Consider the following 22,262-nt stretch of genomic DNA (forward strand, 5'->3'; position numbering starts at 1 on the left):
AGAATTATTTCACAGTACATTTTGTTAATGATATTAGATATACTCGCCATTTCCCCCTCAGCTGCTGATATCAATAAATGTAGATAGCTGAAGCTAGTCTGTAGATTCAGTTTCTGCCATTCCATTAATAATAGATCATCTCCATTATGGAAGGACGGCATTTTTAATACACGTAAACCTAGAGGTATAATTTGCTCTGCTAGGCACACTTCAAGATGATACTTCTGATACTGGCTCCTTTTAAGTCTATAGAGTTCTTTCTCTAGACTAAATAATCTGGTCTTCAAGGCAATAACATCAAAGTTCTCATCTCTTGCTTGTGGAACCGTATCTTTACAGTTCACCAGGGGATTAACCCCCCCTGGTATACTTAATACTGTTGCAGTTTCACATTACTTAAACAAGCATCAGTCACAGCATTAGGTAAGTCCATTTCAATAATCTCTTCAGCCATCTATGCGTAAATGCCAGTATAAAAACAGAGCAAGAAAAAACAAAAGTTACTGGCAAAGACACAAAAACGTCCAGAAAGCAGTCTCTGTAATAAATAGAAAAAAGGACGCTGACAGCTGTAGATATCCAACAAGGCCTTTACTCAGTGCTGAACACAAGCGCTTTCACTAATAAGCTTCTTCAGGTGTATACTAAGCACTATAGCACACACACCTTTTATACCAGCTGACACATCATAGGTTCACATTCCTGAGATACTCCAATTATCTTAAAGGCACTAAACATATATATTTAAATATATTTTAAAAACACATGTTCTTAACACATTAAACAACACTATAACACACAATATCAATAGAATTTACTTAATTTCACATGGAAAAAACATGCATAAGCATTTAATACTCAAAACACTTTAAAATCACATATTACTACCTCCTAAGGGGCCTCCTCTTCAATCTAGGTTTTATAGGGATGCACTCATTCAGCCCATGCCCCTCTGTGCTTCTTAGTTTGGTGATCCATATGGCTTCCAAATTTTCTGTTCTATTACAAATATCTCCTTGTCTTAAACTTTCTTGCAACAGACAAATAACCCTAAAACTAAACACATGTGAACTGTCTGTAGCAGCTACATGTTTGGAAAGGGCATTGGTCTGACTCCCTTTCCTGATGTTATATATATGTTCCCTGATACGCTCTCTAAAATATCTGTCTTGCCAATGTAGAATTTGGAACATACTCTACAACTGGCAAGATAGACCACGTGTCTACTATTGCATGTGGCAGAAACATGAAAAAAATATTCCTTATTTTGATCTGGATGGTAAACGGAATTACCTGTGTGTATATATAACTGCACCAGTTGCAAGCGCCACATTCAGTTGTACCTGTAGGAGCAACTTGCACTCTATTCTCCTTTGGATAGCATAACCTCCTTTTAATGGACTTCTCATTCCTATAGATAAATCTAGGTACCACATCAACCAGGCCCGCTATGGTATTTATCTGTAAGTAATACTTGCCAGTGCTTCTTAATAATCTCAGTGTACCTGCCAATATCATTAGTGTATTTCAGGGACATTCTCAGTTTAGTTTCTCTTCTGTGTCCCTACTAGACAGAGGCACAGTAAACTAACCTTAAAAGGGCCATCTTCTGTGACCTACTATACAGAGGCAGAGTCAACTAATCTAAAAGGGTGGCGAAAGCCAAACACACTCTGGCTAGGCTTATAAATGCCCTAGGGCAGATAGCCTAGTATGAACCTATTCCAAGGTACAAAACCTGGGCTAGGCTGGAAAAATTATATTTTACAGGAATATGTGCATTTATTTGAAAATTTTGATACACATCCAATTATTATTTCAAATAAAGTGCCAATAACAGCTAAAATAAAAATGCAGGATAACTAAAAAAAAATCAGACATTGGCACTTCCCCACTTATTCCTTAAATTCCTCTTTAAAAGATAAGTACTGGAAATGATTTGGGAAGATCGAAATTTCTTCAGAAAATATAGCTAGGAAGGAAGATAAAATGAAAGTGGAGTTTAAATAATAGGATAGAAATAAGAGTGAGAGAGATGGTGAATATCTTCAGAATTACTTAAAAGGGACCAACAAAAGTTAAAGTATTCCAAAATAAGGGGAATGACAGAAGGTGCAAATGCAGAGTGACAGACAGAAAACTACCTCACTTATTTGCATGAGTTTAGAAATACTGCTGTAAAGCCACTGTTTTTGGTACTGCCAGAGAAAGCTTTTAGCACAACGGCTCACAAAAGAGAAAGTAGAAAGGGCTGCTGCCAAACATAGAGAGACTGTAACAAGGAAAATACCGAGAGATCCTGTACTGCTATTAGAAATATTTTGGAAGTTTTATGAAAATCTGTATAAAGCAGAAAAAAATGTGGAAATCAATGAAAAGCGCAAATGGAAATGTTTATTGAAGAATTAAATATACCAATGTTAGAGGTAAATAAGGTTCAATTACTTTACAGTTGGGATAGGAGGACACGAGATAAAGATGGTGATGTATAACCAATATCCAGGAAGAAACGGTATTCCTGAGAAAGTTTGCAAGGTAGGAGGGAAGAAAGGGAAAAACCAGGAAGGTTTTGTTGAACAGTATTTAAAAAGAAGTAGCAGCACCAACAACCGGGAAGAAAGATGTGGTAGCTGCAATACCTAGAAATGGTAAAGACCCAGCTTCTTGTAGCTAAACCGCTATTTTAAATGGTGGTAGCTGCAATACCTAAAGATGGTAAATACCCATCAGATCCAGCTTCTTGTAGCTAAATCGCGACTTTAAATGGTTTAGGACTACAACGGCTAAAAGAATGGCAAAGGTGATCCCAAAACTGGTAGATATGAATCAAATGTGGTTTTGCAGAGGGGAGGCAAACATTTCTTTTATCCAACACTTTGAGGTGTGGAAATGTGAGTAACTAGATTTTTAAAAAAGGAAAGAATTTATTTTATTTCAGTTCTGCTTAGATAGTGGAGTACACTTGCAACCTGTATGGTAATACTACTACTTTGTATTTTCCTGCTCTGTTCCACCTAATTGCATTGTTTTTTAGTTTCTTCTGTGACCTTACTTATTCTGCCCATTTCCACAAGTAGAATTACTTGTAAAATCTATCCATTTGTATTTTAAACCCTGCTGAGACAAAGACAATTTAATTCACAGTTATGTGCAGCTCCGCCACTACTACCAGATTTACTGACCAGCATCTCCATAGTCTATCTTAAACTGTTGTAAAAGTTCAGTAAGAACAGTCTTCTCCAGTTTGTGCTTTAGTGCTTTGACATTCTGTTCATTTACCTGCTTGCATTCTGTACCTGATCCATCCCCACCAACACATTAAGCTTCAGTTTCCAAAGTGTCAGAATATTGCCTTTGATTACTGTAGTTTCTATAGCTAGTCTCCTTATCCCTTAATTTCCTAACCCTCCCACCCTTCTTCGGTTGTTTTACAAGACCATCTCTCTGTCCTCCACCCCTCAAGATAATCCAGAGTCCCTCCGTCACTGCTACAAACTGTTAATCAGCTACTTATGGATTCTTCCCACCCACTGTTTTCCCAAATACCTAGGATACTGAGAGCCCATACAACAAACCAGTATTGCTCAAGTAAACCTCCTTTGCTACGTACAGTCTCCTGCTAATTTTCCTGGAGTTATAAAAAGTGTACACACCACTGTTAAAATGCCAGGTTTTTGGGATATAAAAAAAATGAGACCACAATAAATCATTTCAAAATTTTTCCCAACTCGAATGTGATCTAGTACCTGTACAATTCAATTAAAAAAAATCTGTTGGGGAAAATATAAAAAAATAAACTTATAAGCAGCTGGTTGCAAAAAAGTGTGCACATCCTTAAACTAATACTTTGTTGAAGCACCTTTTAATTTAATTATAGCATTCAGTCTTCTTGGGTAGCAGTCTATCAGCATGGTACATCTCGACTTACCAATATTTGCCTACTTTTTCTTGTAAAAGCGCTCCAAATCTGTCAGATTGCAAGGGCATCTCTTGTGCACAGCCGTCTTCGGGTCACCCCACAGACTTTCTATTGGATTTAGGTCCGATCTCTGGCTGGGCCATTCCAAAAATTAAATTTTCTTCTGGTGAAGCCATTCTTTTGTTGATTTGGACGTATGCTTGGGGTCACTGCCGTGTTGAAAGGTGAAATTCCTCTTCACCTTTCTAGCAGACACCTGAAAGTTTTGGACCAAAAGTGACTGGTATTTGAACTGCTCATAATTCCCTCCACATTGGGGCTGCTTTTCTATTTGGGACTGGAGTCAAAGCATGACACTTCCACCACCTTCCCAGTCCAGGTTAGGCAGAGTCCCTCATTGACTCTCTTCAAGAGGAATCTTGATGAGTGGATGGGAGATCGTAGGTTTACCCCGGGTATCACTTCTGTGTCACTGTTAGACAGAGGCACAGTATACTTACCTCAAAAAAGGGCATAGCAAAATTAATTTAAAATGGGTGGCGAAAGCCAAACACACTCTGGCTAGGCTTATAAATGCCCTAGGGCAGATAGCCTAGTATGAACCTATGAACCATGCTTCACCATGGGGATGGTGTTCTTTTGGTGATGTTAAGTGTTGTTTTTGTGCCAAATGTACCTTTTGGAATTGTGGCCAAAATGTTCAACCTTTGTCACAGACTATAATACATTTTCCCACATGCTTTTGGGAGACTATGTATTGTTTTGCAAATTTAGGCAGGCCTGGATGTTTTTCTGTGCAAGAAAAAAGGCTTCCATCTTACAACGCTACCCCATAGTCCAGACATATGGAAAATATGGGAGACTTGTCACATGTAGTATACAACCAGTACTTGCCAAAAATTCCTGCAACTCCTTCAGTGTTGCTGTAGGTCTCTTGGCAGCCTCCCTGACCAGTTTTTGTTTGGTCTTTTCATCAATTTGAGAGGGATGTCCAGTTCTTTGCAACATCACTGTCGTCTCATATTTTCTCCACTTTTTGATGACTGCCTTCAATGTTTTCCATGGTATATCTAGTGCTGCAGAAATTTTTTTGTACCCTTCGCCTGACCGATACCTTTCAACAATGAGATCCCTTTGATGCTTTGTAAGCGCTCTGCGAACCACGGCTTTTGCTGTAGCAGGCAACTGAATAAAGGTCAGGAAAATCCTACTAGGACAGCTGAACTTTGAGGTTAATCAGAGTCTTTAACTGATGGCAGATGCGTACCCAAGAAGACTGAATGTTGTAATTAAAGCAAAAGTTGCTTCAACAAAGTAGTTTAAGGGTGTGCACAGTTATGCAACCAGCTTATTGTACATTTTCTTTTCAATTGAATTGTACACATTATAGATCACATTAAAGGTAGGAAAAGTTTTGAAATGATTTATTGTGGTCTCTTTTTTACATCACAAAATCCTGGCATTTTAACAAGGGTGTGTACACTTTTTATATTCACTGTATTTAATCCCAGCCAGTTCAATTCTTTCAAGAGCAAGTACTGCCTATTTAACCTGGCTGACTTCTTCAAAAATGGTTACTTAGGCAATGGACAGGGAAATCATTACACTGCATATCTGGACGTCACAAAGCAATTCAGCACTATCCCACGTTCTGATATTGTTGATCGATTCTCCCAGACAAATTTTAAATCACTACACAATTTACTGGAGAGCGAACTGGCTCGCACATAGAACCCAGAAAATTAGGGTGGGTAGCTCTACGTTCTCCAAAATACCCATCACTACTGGTGCACCCAAGGTTCAGTTCTTTGGCCTCTCTTCTTTGGCATTTATTTCTGGGTAGTCAAAGCTAATGTAGAGAGTTTGTGGCTAAGTTTTCAGACAATTGTAACCTTGGTCCATTATTAACTCTTCAGAGGACACCAACGTTCTCCTAGAGAGCCTCTCTCAAACAATGGACCAAAAATTTAATGCAAAAAAATCATCTTTGACAACTCGTCACATTGACCACGCACCCCCTGAACATTGATTCAGTAGTTAGGGGCCAGGGAATCTGCACAAACTGCTTTCTAAATCACATGTATAAACTATGCTAAATAGATCGTTATCACATTATACAGCTCAAGAGTATAGCATCTATATCCATAAATGTGATAATTCAACTGTATAGACCACTTTATTAGGCCAGTCACCAAATATAATGCCCCCTTTGATACACAACAGTCCAAAGACTTAACACAACTTGAACCAATTACCAAGCTTTCCCACCAAGAAAATTAAGGGTCTACATTATAAAAATTACACCTAGTCTAAAAGCTTGTTCCTCTTCTTGCTATCATACAGGCTACTGATGGACAACATCTGCTTTGCATACAGAGCCTCAGACACTAAACACGCTGTTCCACCACTGGACTTGCAGCTGTGCAGTAGATCAAACACCAACTTAATGGATCCCTTCCTTAACATAAATAGGACGCGTTTGAGGGATAGATTTGTATCATTGAGAAATTCACTTCCTTGGATTAGTCTTCCACTGTACGTAAAGCAAAGTAGTTTCCCTTACTTGAATCGAATAATCTGAATGAATGGATACAAAACCGAAAACTCACCCCTTGTTTAGCACTCACTTCTTACAGATAACCGTTATGCCCAACTCTACATTATTTGTACTTAAATTACAAGGGCTAAAATCTTATTGAGAATATAGGGTTAGGCCTCTAAAGACCGTCATGGATCAATAGCCTAGTAAGTACCTATAAACTTAAGTCACCATAAAAAAAATTTTTCCTAAAAAACACCTGCCAAGATGGATCAAAGAGCATCAAAATGAACAAACAGCAGGGATCACTCAGTTTCATCTGCAGAATGCCGCCAACCACCACCATTGTGTGCACATATCATAAGCCAGACTGTGATGCAAGAAAAAATGCATAAAGATTGGCCAAAGTAATTTATCTCACCTTTCTATCAGACATACAGGGGGAGTTCACTACCCACTTGTGCATGCACACACAGGCCCCGTCACACCCACTTCAGTGAACACATGCATCTCAGCAATCAAATGATTACATAGCCACAATAAATTTCAACTCACTGTTAAAAGACACAGTGCAACTCACTGCAGCCACACACAAGCCAATTACAGACGCCTGGATCATGTACACTTCACCTGCCTGTTATCAAAGATTAAAACATCCCATTAACCAAATGTAAATAAAATAAATGCATAAAATACGGCCACAGTAGAAGTGTTTCAGCTCACTAGTCAGACTTTTAGGGTAACACTGCATTTCCCTGTACACAAACACTGACATGCCCACCAATTACACTTCACTGTCCCTCTTCACCTGTGATGGCTACAAATGGTTAAAGTAATGCACTTCAAATCATGTGTTACAAGCACACAGTACAAACCACCAAAAAACCTAAACTGACCCACATTACACAGCTTGAAAAATATGTACAATCACACAAACAAAAAGCAGCACACTGTATCCTCTTAAAAGATAGATGGCAGTAGCAATCATGGGGAGGGTATCAGCAGGTAAGGGGGGGGGCAATCACACAAACAAAAAGCAGCACACTGTATCCTCTTAAAAGATAGATGGCAGTAGCAATCATGGGGAGGGTATCAGCAGGTAAAGGGGGGGGGCAATGCAGTTTTCTGGATATATTATTAGCCTTGTCCTATCTTTCATGATCCTTTGTTCCTTGTGCTAATGTGTTCATACCAGAGTAAATAGAATGGTACCATACAATCTGAACAAAAGAATGTTAACTTGATGTGGTCAGAGACATACTTCTACCTGAAAACCATTTCAATGGTCAGAGTGTGATCGTGTAGTTGCCTTGTGCTTCATAAACAGCCTAGATTCCTAGCCACCCACAAAAAGGCAGCCACCTTCTATTTCCCTTTAATATCACTTGGGATGAAAGTAAAACGAGCACAGTAAAATATTTCCAATTGTTGCTGTACCTGAAGTATATACACAGTATACCTCCTCATCTCTACTCCAAACACAAAAGACTTGCCTGTATCTGCATGTTTGAGAGAGAAAATAACTGACCCCAGCAATAATTTTAACTTAGTTCCAAGTACATAGTGACGGGATTACATTTAAAGCGATGATGTCAACTGTGAGCACTTTCAGGTGCATAGCACTTCTCTCCGTCAGGGTGCTACCTCCTAAGTAGTCCCACAATGTTAAATTATGATTTGCCACAACTGACCCTGGTAACTATTGCCCCAAAGACATTGGGAACCTCCAAACACTAGACCCGACCCAGTTCGGCTTTAAGGGCAGATCATGCCTACTAAACCTGGTTGATTTCGAGAGTCACCAAGGTCACAGACAAGGGAAAGGTGGTTCACACAGCCTACCTTGACCTCACCAAGGCTTTCGACACCATTCCCCACTCGGGTATTACAGAAAAAAACTCACCAGCCTGAACATAAACCCCTACGTTACGAGATGGGCTGCCAACTGGCTTACAGACAGAACTCGCACGGTAAGAATAGCGGGCTACATGTCAGACTCTAAACCAGTCACAAGTGGTGTCCTGCAAGACTCTGTCCTGGAATCCCTAGTGTTCTGCATATATTTCTCAGAAGTACAGGCAAACACAGGAGGACTATGGCTAACCAAGTTTGCCGATAACTGCAAACTGGGAGCCGTAACTGACTCTCCGGCTGACATGGACATCCTCCAAAAAAGGACCTTACTGAGACGGACACCTGGTGTCAAAGTCATGGCCTCAAGCTAAACGCCAAAAAATGCAGTCATCCCGTTTGGGGAAAAACAAAACTCCCACGAATTACCACATAGGTGGCAGCCCCCTTAATACAGAAGAGGTAATAAGAGATATGGGGACCCAGGTAGATAGTAATCTCTCCTTTGACAAACATACTGCCAAAGTAGTTAGGAAATCCTTCTATGTGGCCCATCTAATTACTAAAGGGTTCACATCTGGAAATAAAGGTTATAGTGCCCCTCTACTCATCACTCATTAGACCCACCATAGAGTACAATGCCTCATTTGGGATGTACCTCACAAGACACTTCCAAACAGCTAGAAAGACCACAAAAGTACCTCACCAAGAGGTTTACTAGCCTCAAACATATGTCCTACGCAGCCCGACTGAAAAAAACATCAGTGGCATATCGCTTACTCAGAGGTGATCTCTGCCCGACTTACAAAGCCATGTCCAACTCAGAATTGATGAACATGCTCCACATAAAGAAATCCAAGTCACTACGAGCCACGCGCTCTAGTGAGCTAAACCTCGCCACAACAATAAATAGAACATGCTGGAAGGATAGACTCCTGTCACAGAGACTCTCCATGCTTTGGAACAAAATTCCAAATTACATCAGGCAGAGCCCCTCACTAACACTCTTCAAGAGAAACCTTGACGAGTGGATGGGTAACATAAAATACACCCTCACTTCATTGGCTCCGCTTGACAGAGAATCAGTTAATTAATCAATGGGGCAGCGAAAGCAGACACACATTGGATAGGCTTATAAATGCCCTCGGGCAGACAGCCTAGCACCTACCTATGAACCTATAAAGTGAAACACGTGGAAACACTATATATGTTAATTTCTTTTTGTCAAATTTATAGACAGCACTAGTTTTAAGTAGCTTTTCTGTCCTCATTGGATATGAAATTGTTAGGAAAATGAAAGAAATGTTCCAAGTAATGCATTTTCAACTTCTCATATATATCTTATCTAGGATCAGTTTAATAATTTGGTAATCATATCTGCCCTGGCCTTCAGATACAGACACCAACCCACTCTATAACCAATATTGACAGGCCCACTCTTTAGCAGCACACAGACTCCATTACTCTTGCCTCTCTGTGCTGAAAACCCCCACTGTACTCTTTACAAAGCTAGCTGCTTACCTATCACATGTAGATTTACATTACTTTTTCACTTAAAAGCTCTCTATATGCAGTAAGAGATCAGTCATATGCTACAAAGATACTGATTTGGCATATCAGCTTATGAGAAACTCTTCCCAAAATTGGGACCGGCTCCAATTAAAATTATGAAATAGCAAGAAAGTAAAGAACACAGTCCTTCAAAGAAGTACATTTACAATTTTCTTTTAAGACTGATGCGATTATTTAAACAATCTCCCTGCTCTTTAAGGTGGTTAGAAGGTAAGAGTAGCAGCCCTCAGTTACTTCTATTATCTTCACTACACATGTACTTTTGGTGACTGTCAGACAGCTACCATTACCATTTTTCCACTCGACTAATATGATGATACCGTAGTAAGTATTTAAACATTCCATATTGTTGAAAACCTTCCTGCTGAAAACTGTACAACTTATCACTATACCAAAAAAATACTTTGGACTCCGTATCTGTATGTTCACCTTTAAACATGTGCAACTGCACCTGGGTCATAGCTGAAAATTGTCCAAGGACCACTCCATCTACTTAAATAATAAAGCAAATGAATAACAGTCTCACTTATGTCAGATTGGGATGAAAAGTGAAAAAAGAGCCACAGTCACACATTAAAGCCTGTTGCCCCTAGGAAAAGGGGAAGTGAATCCCAGAACAAAACTATGTCTGGATGACAAGAAAACCAAAGCAGTGGAAAGAGGTATAAAACCAGCACAAGACACTTCATAGCCAGATGTCAATGTGGACAGCCAGAAACAAAAACACTGCAAAACAGACCACCAGTCACTTAAAGGGATCACAGTGCACAACAGCACTTTCAGGCCATTGGTTTAATCCTCAAATACACAACAAAATGGTCTTCGGCTCAAAAATCTACACAAGACAAGTCAACATATCTAGAAGACCGCAATAATGAAAGCGGTATTCACAAAACCAAAAGAAAGAAATTCTGAATGCAAAACATTGTGTGACCTTCTGGCCACTTAACATGCTTGCACAAAGTTCTGCACATTTCACAGTAAGCAAAGAAAATTAGAAATAAGGGGCAACATTCCTTACATACAGCTACTGCACAATACAGTTTCATGACAGTAGGCAACCCATCCAATTGCTTCCTATACATGAGTGAGGAAACCCCAATGTTAAAATGTCAGCCTGCAGAAGTCCCCAACTTACAGTGGTAGGCTGCTGTGGTACCAACTCTCAAAGTGGGGATCACACCAAGCCAAAACTGTTTTTAGACCCATCAGCCTAGCCAGTATTCTACATTAAATCAATCATGGAGTCATTTATGACTATACAAGGGCTCCAACTTCACAGATATGTAATAGAAATGGTTTATCATCTGTAAACCTTGTGAAAGTCTTTGAAAAAAAATGAAGCACTACGCAAGTATCTGACCCCATCCCACAACAATTTTTTTCAAATTAAACAGTATTAAATGTCAACTTGCACGTTATTCAGTGGGTAAAAACACTAGCAAAGAAATAGGACACAGCAAGTCAAGGTGGATGGGTTACCCATGTGGCCCAAAATGAGTTAAGAGTAGTATCCCACAGGATTCTGTAGTGGGATTACTTTATTTTTTGACTACACTTATCCATGGGAAAGGAGCTATTTATTCTATATTAGTTTACTTGGATAGCACACCAGTTATAATAGATGTTTTGCAGGTCTAGACTGGGTGAAGAAATTCACAAAATAAGACGAACAAATTCACAGAATAATCACGGACGGTAAATGAATATTGTTTCAATTGTCAAAGATTACTTTTTTTTTTTTATGAATCAAATATGCAGTCTGCAAATTGGCAACAATTACCTCCATACAAAAGTGAAGAGCTCAAACAGTTTGCAAAGTACACACCTGCTAGGAGACATGCAGAGCATTCAGAATTTCAAACCGAATGTCAGCTAAAGCTACCTTGGCTTGTAGAGGGAATAAAGGCCCAGGCAATCAGGGTTCAATAAGAGGCGCGAATGTCTGCTAGATTTGGAGTGAGGTGGATGGGCACACTTGTACTAGATCACAGGCAATTTGTTAGGAGGGCTGAATACCCACAACTGTATCAACAATAACTGCCTAGTGGGAGCACTACAAGTGGCAGCAAGCAGACAACTCCAATCATCAAGCAACGGGAGAAGTTACAAGCATGGCAGGGGAGATGTATCTTCTGACCGTACACTACACAACTCTCTAAACCCCAGAATACTGCCTTCTATGGGCTGAGCAGAATAAGCCTTAATCCCAGACAGGTAGGAAATGGTCTTGTTAGGGCTTTTGCCCCACTGTGGAAGAGGGGAAGCAAATAAACCAACCCATGGCAGGTAGGTAAGCCATTAGACAAAAACTGAGGGTGGAACAAACTAGGGGAGGGAAAAATATGAAGTATCAGCTCAGGTTATCAAATGATGTGCAATTAAAGACATGCAGCTTTAAGCTTTAATAACGGCAATGGAACAGAAGGGAAAAAAATAAGTGGTTCTACTGTTGAAAACAGTGACAAGTGAAACGAGCAGACCTCTGGCTTGGCAATGATGTACAGCAAACTAAAATGACAAAAACTATCACCAAGGAAAATTAAAGTTATCCTGGAAAGTATAATACATGTTGACATATTTAACTAGTCAGTTGAGTAGATATGCCAAACTACTAAAATTGTGCGAGGTGAATGATGCAGTACGATGCTTTGGTACTGCTGGAAGAAAACGGTGGTGGAGCTTTAAACAAAATATTGAGATGTTTGTGCATATGGCTTAAATATGGCACACCACTTAAGGTGAGAGGATAAAGCAAGAAAATTTACAATTAAGTGGTATACTGCAATGGGAAGGTTTGGATTGCTTGGGTTTTATCAAACCCAAGGTAGCGCTGTGCACTGGATTTGCAAAAACTAAATTTGGAGACGGAAAAGGCATACAGGCTACAGTTCTTTTTTGTTGACTGCAAGTTTGACAAAACCATTTATCATAATTTTCAGTTCATTTGACAATACCATAGGGTCCAGACTTTGAGAGACAACAGTCACTCTGCATTGTTTATTACAAATATTTAACTACCCTTTAAACAAAGACAATTTCAGGATGCAGTTAAAAATAGCAAACACTTCAGACATGAGCCGACATTTTTTGCAGCTATAATGAAAAGAAAGCCCCTCCCCAAAACAGTATGCAAGTACCCATGAATGCTGAAGCAGACATTTACATGGAGACGGTCAATGTGACAGACAAAGAAGGATAATAGGGAGACCGTGTACCATAGGAAGGGTGCATATCTTCCACTGGAGATTATGTCTGAAGATGAATGGAGAGGGGAAACAGCAAGAATATGATGAACCTGTCTGACTGCTTCCCCACCAACAGGATTCGCCGGCCAGGAAGAGAACATTTTTTATTTATTATTTGTTAACCAGGAAAGTCCGACATGGAATGAAGCCAATTTTCAGAGGAGGCCCGGGGAGAAATGCTCCAGATGCAAATTTTTTAAATTTCCCGCACACCTTACATATAAATTTTATTCCAACTCCAAATTCAACACAACTTCCTCAAAGTACAGGAATGGCTCATTAAAATCACACAATATTAAATGCAAAAAATGTATTTCCTCAAGATTAAATAAACAGCAACACATCACAAACTGTTAAACCAATTTAACTGACTATCTTGTCAATCCAGTTATAAAGAAAGCCAATTAGAAAATGTCCACAGAGTTAACAATACCCAGCACATAAGCTCCCAGGTAGTTATTAGGCATACAGTCTACAATACCATGTGGCATGCATCACAGTTTTCCAACTGCCGCACAGCACTGTGGAGAACAGACTTGCTCAGAATTACAGAAGGCAAACAAAGGTGGAGGAAATCGCACCCGGGTCTACACGTAGCAGCTCAACAGTTTGTAGCCTTATTCCTCTACATTAACGAATTCAAGCACAGTTATAGGGCACACAAGCAGTCTTATGTTCTACTTTAATATTGGACTAAAGGATGAATACAGTAAAAAATGCAAACTAGGGAAAAAAGAATAAACTCTGTGCTGCTAACCTCTCCAAACTAGGCCACCAGGTACAGAACGTTAGGAAATACAATGGCTGAAATTCCAACGTAGTACAACATTATCTCAGCTTAAAACCATTCATGACAATCAATAACCCAAATGCCCATGCTGATCTCATCTGTAAACAGACTCCTCACACCACTATTACTCTGTAAAAGCTCAAGCCAATTTACAAGTACAAACTCCAGTAACCATCATGGGATATTGTGTACCCTGTAGATGTAGCTATGCAATAGAACTAAATACAAGTCCTAATCAGTGCAGAAAAAGTCTAAACAGTAAAAAAAAAAAAAAAAAAGTTGCACATGTACTTCCCGCAACTTTAACACAAAAAATGTACTACTATTGCCCTTCCTCTAGCTTCTCTTTCACATTTCACTTTCCAAGTTATATCTTATACACATATAGGAGATATTAAGGGGGGGTAAAACATATTGCTGCCTCTAGATGGTTTCTTAATCTCCACTATACCCTCATAGCTTTACTCCATTACTTACTTCTGACATGTTCCTGAAAATAAAATTCTCTTTTGTGAAAGTATTTAAAATTGTACTTTTTCCATGCTGTGGATATACTGCTCATATTATGGCTCCAGTAATGAAGTTTTCTCCCCTTTTACATGCTTTTCTACCCATTATTCTGCTGCAAAAGGGCTATTAACTCAGACAGACCAGTTTGTTGACCAAGATAAATGAATAAATATACAGGTTTTGCTGTAAGCAAACACTGTTTAACCCACTTGTGTGACTAAGAAATCTGTTACAGTTTTTATAGTGTGTGCTACTAAAATGAATAAAACTGCTCATCTTTATCACTTCCATCTCCCCCTAGCAAAAGGAGTGGCTCAGGGATACATACTCTCCCTACAGTTTTCAATCAGAATTAAACTACGCTCAGACTTCTCTAAGATTCCTATCGCTCTTTACGCTGAGGAAGCAATTATCCATTGTTCCAATCCCGCACATTCAACTATTCAAACCCAGCTTCATAACCGACCTCCACTCCCTTAATTCTTTGTTACACAACCATGAAAGGGTATGGCATCCAGGTCCAAGGAAGTAATAGTACCACTCTACTCAGCCCTTATCAGACTCATTATTGAATGCAACGCCCCCTTTGGTATGTACCAAACCAGGCACTTACAACAGTTGGAATGTCCTCATAAGTTTCTCGCCATGAGAAGACAGCGTAATTAACACCCTGTCCAACACAGATCACGATAAAGTCCTTTTTCTGTACTCAAGTCTCCTACAGGTTACAGAGAGGCAATCTTTGCAAACCAGCTAAAGCATCCTCACATCCATGTCTGATGGATCTTTTGCACAGCTACATGACAAATAGAAGTACCAAATCCAAGGACCTCAACTTTGTCTGCAACATAAATGGAACCTGCTGGTAGGACCAATGTGTCTCAAAGGATCACTGTGCTATAGAATAAGATCCTCATTTACGTGAAGCAGAGTTCATCCCTGACGCTATTCAAAAGGGACCGTGATCACTGAATAGGAAATCAGAAATTCACCCCCAGTCTGGCCCGCCACATGTCTGATGGACAGGTCGACAATAAGCAACTAACATACCCCCCCTCCCACATAACCCCTAGCTATCTCTTTACAAACATATCCCACCATATAGGCATAAAAGAACTCGGGTACAAAACTGGGCTGGGTTTGCAAGGAACCTTGTGGTGTTTAGCCTAGTATAAACTGCGCCCAAACCTTTCCAAAATAAAAAGTATGAAAAATCTCAACATATCGATGGTACCCAGACAGAAACAACCAAGTCCTTTAAATACTTAGGTTTATGGCTGATCAGTCACTTAACTTGCAGAATTACATGGAAAACAACATGAATAAAGAATCTCTTATTCTAGTCCTAGGAAAAAAGAGGAGCTTCCCTTTCTCTCCAGATAAGTGAAAGCTGTAGTAGGCTGTCAATAAGTAAAGTATTAACCTAACCAACACCCACTACAAATCCTTAGTTACCTCTCTAACATGCCCCCCCCCCCCAAAAGACACCCATGATATTTGGGACCCAAACAAACAGTGTGCAGCTAGGCTTGTGAAGGCCGGCCCTAGAGTTAGCTTAGTAACGACCTATGAATAGGCAAAGGAATTTTCCTAGCTCAACTCCAATACAGACTACCCATCATAGTCACTGCCTCAAACACACACATATTACTAAGAAAATGGAAATCAAAATCTAAATCCAAGCCAACTGAAGTATTGAATATTGTTAAGAAGATACCTTTAGAGTAGGGGAAGAGCAAACTGTGTAGAAGCAATACATACAAAATAACGTTCAGGAGAGAAGTGAGATTTAGGCGAAGGCAGGATTCATGTAATGCTGGAGTGAATTAAGGAAACAGACACATGGAAATTACTTTTTTCATTTCCATTACGTATGTGTGCCGGCATCATTGTCTCAGTTGTGATTTACTTAGACACCCTTGCCTCTCTAGCCTTTGCTCCTCCAACTATTGCCTAGTTTAAAAATTATCTGTCAGGTAGGCAGCAGTCTGTCCAATTGCAAGGTATACCATCTCCTCTACTCCCAATAACCACAAGTGTACCACAAGGCTCTATATTAGGTCCTCTTTTCTCAATTTTTACGAACAATCTTCATACCTCCACCCACCCTGCTACACTCGTACAGTACCCAGACAGTTTGAGTCTCATCTGCCATGCACCCTCACTTACCATGTTACAACTCCTCACTCAGGATTCCAATAGCTTAGTGGAAAGTTAGATTACTCAGATCCAACTTATCCTAAATCCCAAAAAGACTAAATTGGTTCTTTTCACCCCCAACAAATCTATTCCTACCTCGCTATCCTTCTCAATCACTTCCAAAAATGGTACTATCACCACCCCCTCTGATCACACCAAACTCCTGGGTGTAGAAAGTGGCAAAAACCTACAGTTTGTGATGTCCACATTTCACAAACCATCAAAAAAGTCCATAAAAAATGGGAACACTAACTTTCTCAAAACAAGCGAGAATCTCCCTAGCCCAAACCCATCTATTGTCCACTGTAATGTCGGCACCAATCCTTACCCATATCAGAAAACATGACCTTGCTAGACTTGTAACATGTTACAACAACACTGCAAAGTTCGCTAATAACTGCACCTTCAGAACCCATTACTGTCAGGCTCTAAAGGAACTGCAGTGGCTAGAATTTCCCCAACTACTCAATTACCATCAACTAATGATTGCCTACAATATTGTGAGACATCCTGATAGAACCCCAGCACTAATTCACCTACTTGCACTCTACAAATCAAATTGTCCCCATCCCTCCACTGACAAATTACTCCTTTGTATCTCTAAGGCTAAGAACACTGCAGGTAAAGCACTATTCTCCCATAATGTAGCTAAATCCTGGAATAACCTTCCCCCTGCTTTATCTTCTGCCTCTATTACGCTGTTCAAAAACTTACTTAAATTACACTTAATGAATTCCTGGCTATGTCCATGCATTACCTAACCTCCACTGTTTCTATCACCCCAGATAGCTTCATATTCAGTTATTCCTACTGTAATTTTTCTACAGTATCAGAAATGTTACTTTCTGCTCAAGTTTCTAATCGTTATACTAGCTTCATATTCAGTTATTCCTACTGTAATTTTTCTACAGTATCAGAAATGTTACTTTCTGCTCAAGTTTCTAATCGTTATACTAGCTTCATATTCAGTTATTCCTACTGTAATTTTTCTACAGTATCAGAAATGTTACTTTCTGCTCAAGTTTCTAATAGTTATACTAGCTCATGCTAAACTTACACTAAATTTCTAAAGTCATCTGTCTCTAAAGTCATCTATGTCTCTATAGTCTGTTATAATGCTTATCTAGTGTCAGTTTCTGTATCAAAAGTTGTATTTTTTTTTATATAATATCATTTTGTTTTTTTGTATCAAAAATATTTTTCTCTAGTTAATTTTTTGATTCTGTATAGATGATCATATTGTTATCATACTGTTCAACTATTTGTTTTTTTGTACTGAATGTGGAGCTTTTCTTCCCTGGCCTCCACTGTAAATGGACATGTGTCCAGTCGGACTATCCAGGTAAACAAATGTAAAAAATACATTTAAAAAAGGATATGGTGAAAATAACCTTTAGGCCGCGGTCAGGGCACTGTGATCAGGGGAGACAGTGCTTGCAGCTCTGCCTGAGCAACTAGACAAGCTTTTAAATAAGCAGGTAGTGGTTCAGAGTCAATACCTTTAATGAGGTAAGAGATGAAATGCTTGGCTGTTCTCCTGAACCTCAGACACAACTATCATGTTACGACTTGAAAGGCTACAGTGTAGAAAGGTTACACAAAATGGGCAGGAGGTTCTTGTCCATACTGTACTGCTAATTACTAATGTTAGTCAAGAACTAGTTAAGCTTTGGCTTGAATTTGCATCTAAAACAGCAATTCACATTTTCCAGTCAAGTTTGGATCCTGCTAATGCTGTTACACAAGTTTCATAGTCGTATGTTTACCTTACTGTCCTGTACGAGTCTGACACTACTGTTTCAATGACTTTTGCCCAGTAGCAACAATGTGAATTTTCAAAGTATAATTCACATCTTGAGTATCACAAGCAACCATTTCCCTTATGCAGACTCTGCAAATGTCACCAGTTAAACATGAACGGTATCCACTCAGCTTTTGATTCATGTAGCACTCCACTACAATGGCAGCCTTTCAACCGCCCTGCCTATATTTACATACACACACACATATATATATATATATATAATAAATGTGTGCATGCATATATATTACACACACATTATATATGTATGTATATCTATACAGAACGAGAGATTTATATCTATATTTCTACTGATAGATGCATACAGCTATATAAACATCCATCGGCATTAAAAGGGGATATTCCCAGACTCTCGAATGCATTCAACAATTTCATTGCCAAGGCCTTTTATGGAGGTACACCTCAGTCCTTTCACAACACATACCCCCAAAAAATATATATATATATATATATATATATATATATATATATATATATATATATATATATAATATTGCAAAGGAACACAATAATTGCTACACTCCCCCATCTTGTAAAATACCAGGGTACTTCACAGATCAATTACTGCATCAAAATGTGCACAGCCAGCATTCCTAGTTTTAGGGAAAGAGAGAAAATCCACTCTGCCATACCACAACATTTATTAGGGTTGGTCCTCTTCACAAAAAGGTACAATAGTGCCTTCCTTAAACAACTTGGTATTCTGAAATCCATACAATGCTAACTTCTGAAAAGTTCAGCAATTTCTTATACGAACATTAGGTATACTAGAAAAATCTGCAAACAATGCAGAGTGGAAAAAATCATATTCTAGTCATATTGAATAAAAGATATAAAGAAACAGCACGACTTCTTTTGATTATCACCAAAATAATAAAAAAAAACTTAATATGTAGTAATTAACTTCTATGCAAACTACACACTGCTTAAACATAGTACTAGCCCTTTAATTCTACATAAACACTTGAGTTACTCAAGGCAAATGTTTTCTGCGTGGTCATCTGGTTTTGGTTATGAACGCCATTTCTATTCATCACCGAAAGTTTATTCTATCTTAAAACGAGGGTGTTGTCACTGCAGACCCACGAAACACTGCAGAGTAAGAATGGAAATACAATCTAAAATTATGCAACTTTAAGCTTGGTTATTTACAAAACGTATATTGCTACCTTTAATATTTGGTACAACTAACGATACACATGCACTTTTCTATGTTTACATGACTAGGTGTTAAAAACGTGTCTATTCAGTAGCACCACCAGCATAAAACCTGAAATTAAAACCTACTCAGTCCCACAGTCTAAAAGAAACAGATGTGTGAAGGCATACGATCAAAACAGAAAGGCTTTCTAGCCAGTCTCAGTAGTTCAGGGAAAACGTAACAGTCTAGAATCTAAAATATATAAAAAAAAAAAAACTATATTCACATCCTTGCCATATCTCAACAAGTAAAAGTCACTCGTGAAAATTACATAAGTGTTACTTAATAACCATTGTCTACTAAGCAACATTCAAAGACGACCTCAGCAGTAACTAACGACAACTTGGGTTTTATATTAGCTTATAAACCCTTGTAAAGCATGTCCGTGTCATACAAGATGTTTTCACCCAACCTGTAAACCATTGTTCAGCATATCTATTTTGTAAATCAGATATCCTTCGGCTATGGTGGGAGGTAAATGAATGAGGCAGGAATGGGTCAAGTTCAAAAATGAAATTAACACTTCAGAACTTCAACTTCGGCAGGAAATAAAAACATTTTTGACTGCCAAGGCCAGCAGGTGCTCCTCACAGACACACTTGACCTACTGACCGACAAACAGCAGCTCAGGCAAAAACCTAAAGAATGCATTCACCTCATTGTGACAAGTTCTAAATACAGCTGACGAGGAAGCACATTATAAAATTTGAATTGGTTAAGAGTGGATAAACAGCAAAACAATTTAACAGCAAAGCCTTCACCTACTCAAAAAAGTTTGGTGTCCTAAATTACCCCCCCATATTCCTTTGCCAGCTTAATTGCCAATAGTGGCAATAAAGTCATCGTTATTATCGCTTTCCCAGAATATTAAGACATCTGAGGTAACAGTGCAAGACAAAGAAATACATGAGTGAGGTTCGAGTACAGATGTTTAACGCAGAAAATACTTCAGACAACAAACGCATTTTTCCAGCCGGCAAAATTAACTCCTGTTGCTCATATCAGAAACCCTGCCCCTTGCCAGTAAACATATAAACACAACCCTCAGCCGACTAAATGTCTATTCCCGAATGACAGCAAAATAAACTAATAAAACTGAAATGGGGCCTAAAAGTAGACATTCATGATAACGGGTGGGCAGTACAACCCAAAGGCATGGGGGGGGCGGCTGACAAACATCTTCAGCAAAGGGCACCCTTAAGACACAGCAGTCAGACAAACAAATCACTGCTAGAAATCTATAAGATTAGACAGCATTTATGTGGTGGTGGTTGAGTGGGTTAACGTACCCCAAACACAGCACGTTCCGGGGCCTCCCTTTGTACTTTGTGCTGTGAATACCCTCATCTTATGTTTGAGGTAAAGGTGTGTGGAAAAGTGAAGGCAGTTTCCCCACCATGCATCCTCTCATTTCTACTTCATTCCCTCAGAAAGAGAGAATGTACACTCCACACACTACCACCCAGTCAATAGATAATGCAGTTTGAAAATACGACTTACCCACAGCGGGGGGAAAGCCGGTAAGTTAGTCAGATACACAGACACAGCGCGAGCGCAGAAAAATAGCATCAAACAATCCAGTTACCTGCTCTCTTGGGCTGCCTTCACCTCCATGCAGATAAACATTATATAACATTTCCCACGTTAGACACAAAACTGCAAGACAGCGCCTGCCAAAGGATACTGAGCTTGTGCCGGGATGGTCCTGATCTGGTGAGAAGGATGAAGCAGTACCGGTCCGGTTCCGGGTCCAGTTCCAATAGCTGATCCGGTTTTCGGTACCGGTTTCTGCGGTAAACTCATCGCAAGTAACCCCACGGGATCGGACACTCACACATACAGTCACACACTTAAACAAGGAAGAATAACTCTTTAAGAAGATCCCGTTACCTAAAATGTGAAATATACTATTTAACAAGAAAAAAAATGCCGGTACAGGACCGGTCAGTCTCTGACACTGTCACAAAACACAAGTACAAGCAGTAAACTTGTCATGTAATTATCCGCTTGAATCGGAGACGGGGAATACGCTCCCCATCCCCGGAATAGCAAGAGACGGTTTTTTTTGGAAGAATTCAAGGGATGCCGGCGGATTTCCCTCACAGAAGGCACTGAGCATCCAACATGGCGCAGTTGCCCCACCACCAGTCCGACAGGACGGACAATCGGAAAAGTTCGGGAATTTTCGGATATAGTCGCAGTAAGGCCTTCGTCATTTTCCGTAGCGCCTTTGTTGCGCTTCGGTTGGCTTCGGCGGTCTTCGCACAGGGCGTTATAAGTAGCTAGTACAGATGCGGAGAGGGAGTCCATATGCCTGCTCGTCAGGAGTAATGTCCTCATGAAGCATGATATTGTAGGTTAGGTTGCCACCTTTTCAAATGGCAAAGTGGGACATTTTCGGGACAAAGAACATCAGATTTTATAGGCCTACACATACCCACGGTCAGTACAAAGGATACAACTTTTTATTTTATTTATTTTAATTTTTATTTTACATTTGTTAACCGGGCTAGTCCAACTGGATATATTTCCATTTTCAGCAGAGGCCCGGGGAGAAAAGCCACAGTAACATTTAAATGTTTATAATGAACACATTTCTGAGAAAAAGGAA

At 39.4% G+C, this 22,262-nt stretch overlaps 1 protein-coding gene across 7 annotated transcripts in view; it reads right to left on the reverse strand.

The window, feature by feature from the left end:
* The window catches only part of EIF4G3 (eukaryotic translation initiation factor 4 gamma 3), a 3,593,176-nt gene extending 3,571,354 nt beyond the window's left edge, over nt 1-21,822 (reverse strand). For all 7 annotated transcript variants that reach the window (XM_044063163.1, XM_044063168.1, XM_044063165.1 and 4 more), the window contains exon 1: nt 21,237-21,822. In XM_044063163.1, coding sequence (XP_043919098.1) covers nt 21,237-21,287 — 51 coding nt within the window. In that variant the 5' untranslated portion in view covers nt 21,288-21,822. The remainder of the gene's footprint in view (nt 1-21,236) is intronic.
* Between the last annotated feature and the right edge of the window lie 440 nt (nt 21,823-22,262).

This window comes from Protopterus annectens, chromosome 2.part1 (genome assembly GCF_019279795.1).
Source record: "Protopterus annectens isolate FY-2018-M chromosome 2.part1, PAN1.0, whole genome shotgun sequence".
In the NCBI taxonomy this organism is placed as follows: domain Eukaryota; kingdom Metazoa; phylum Chordata; order Ceratodontiformes; family Protopteridae; genus Protopterus; species Protopterus annectens.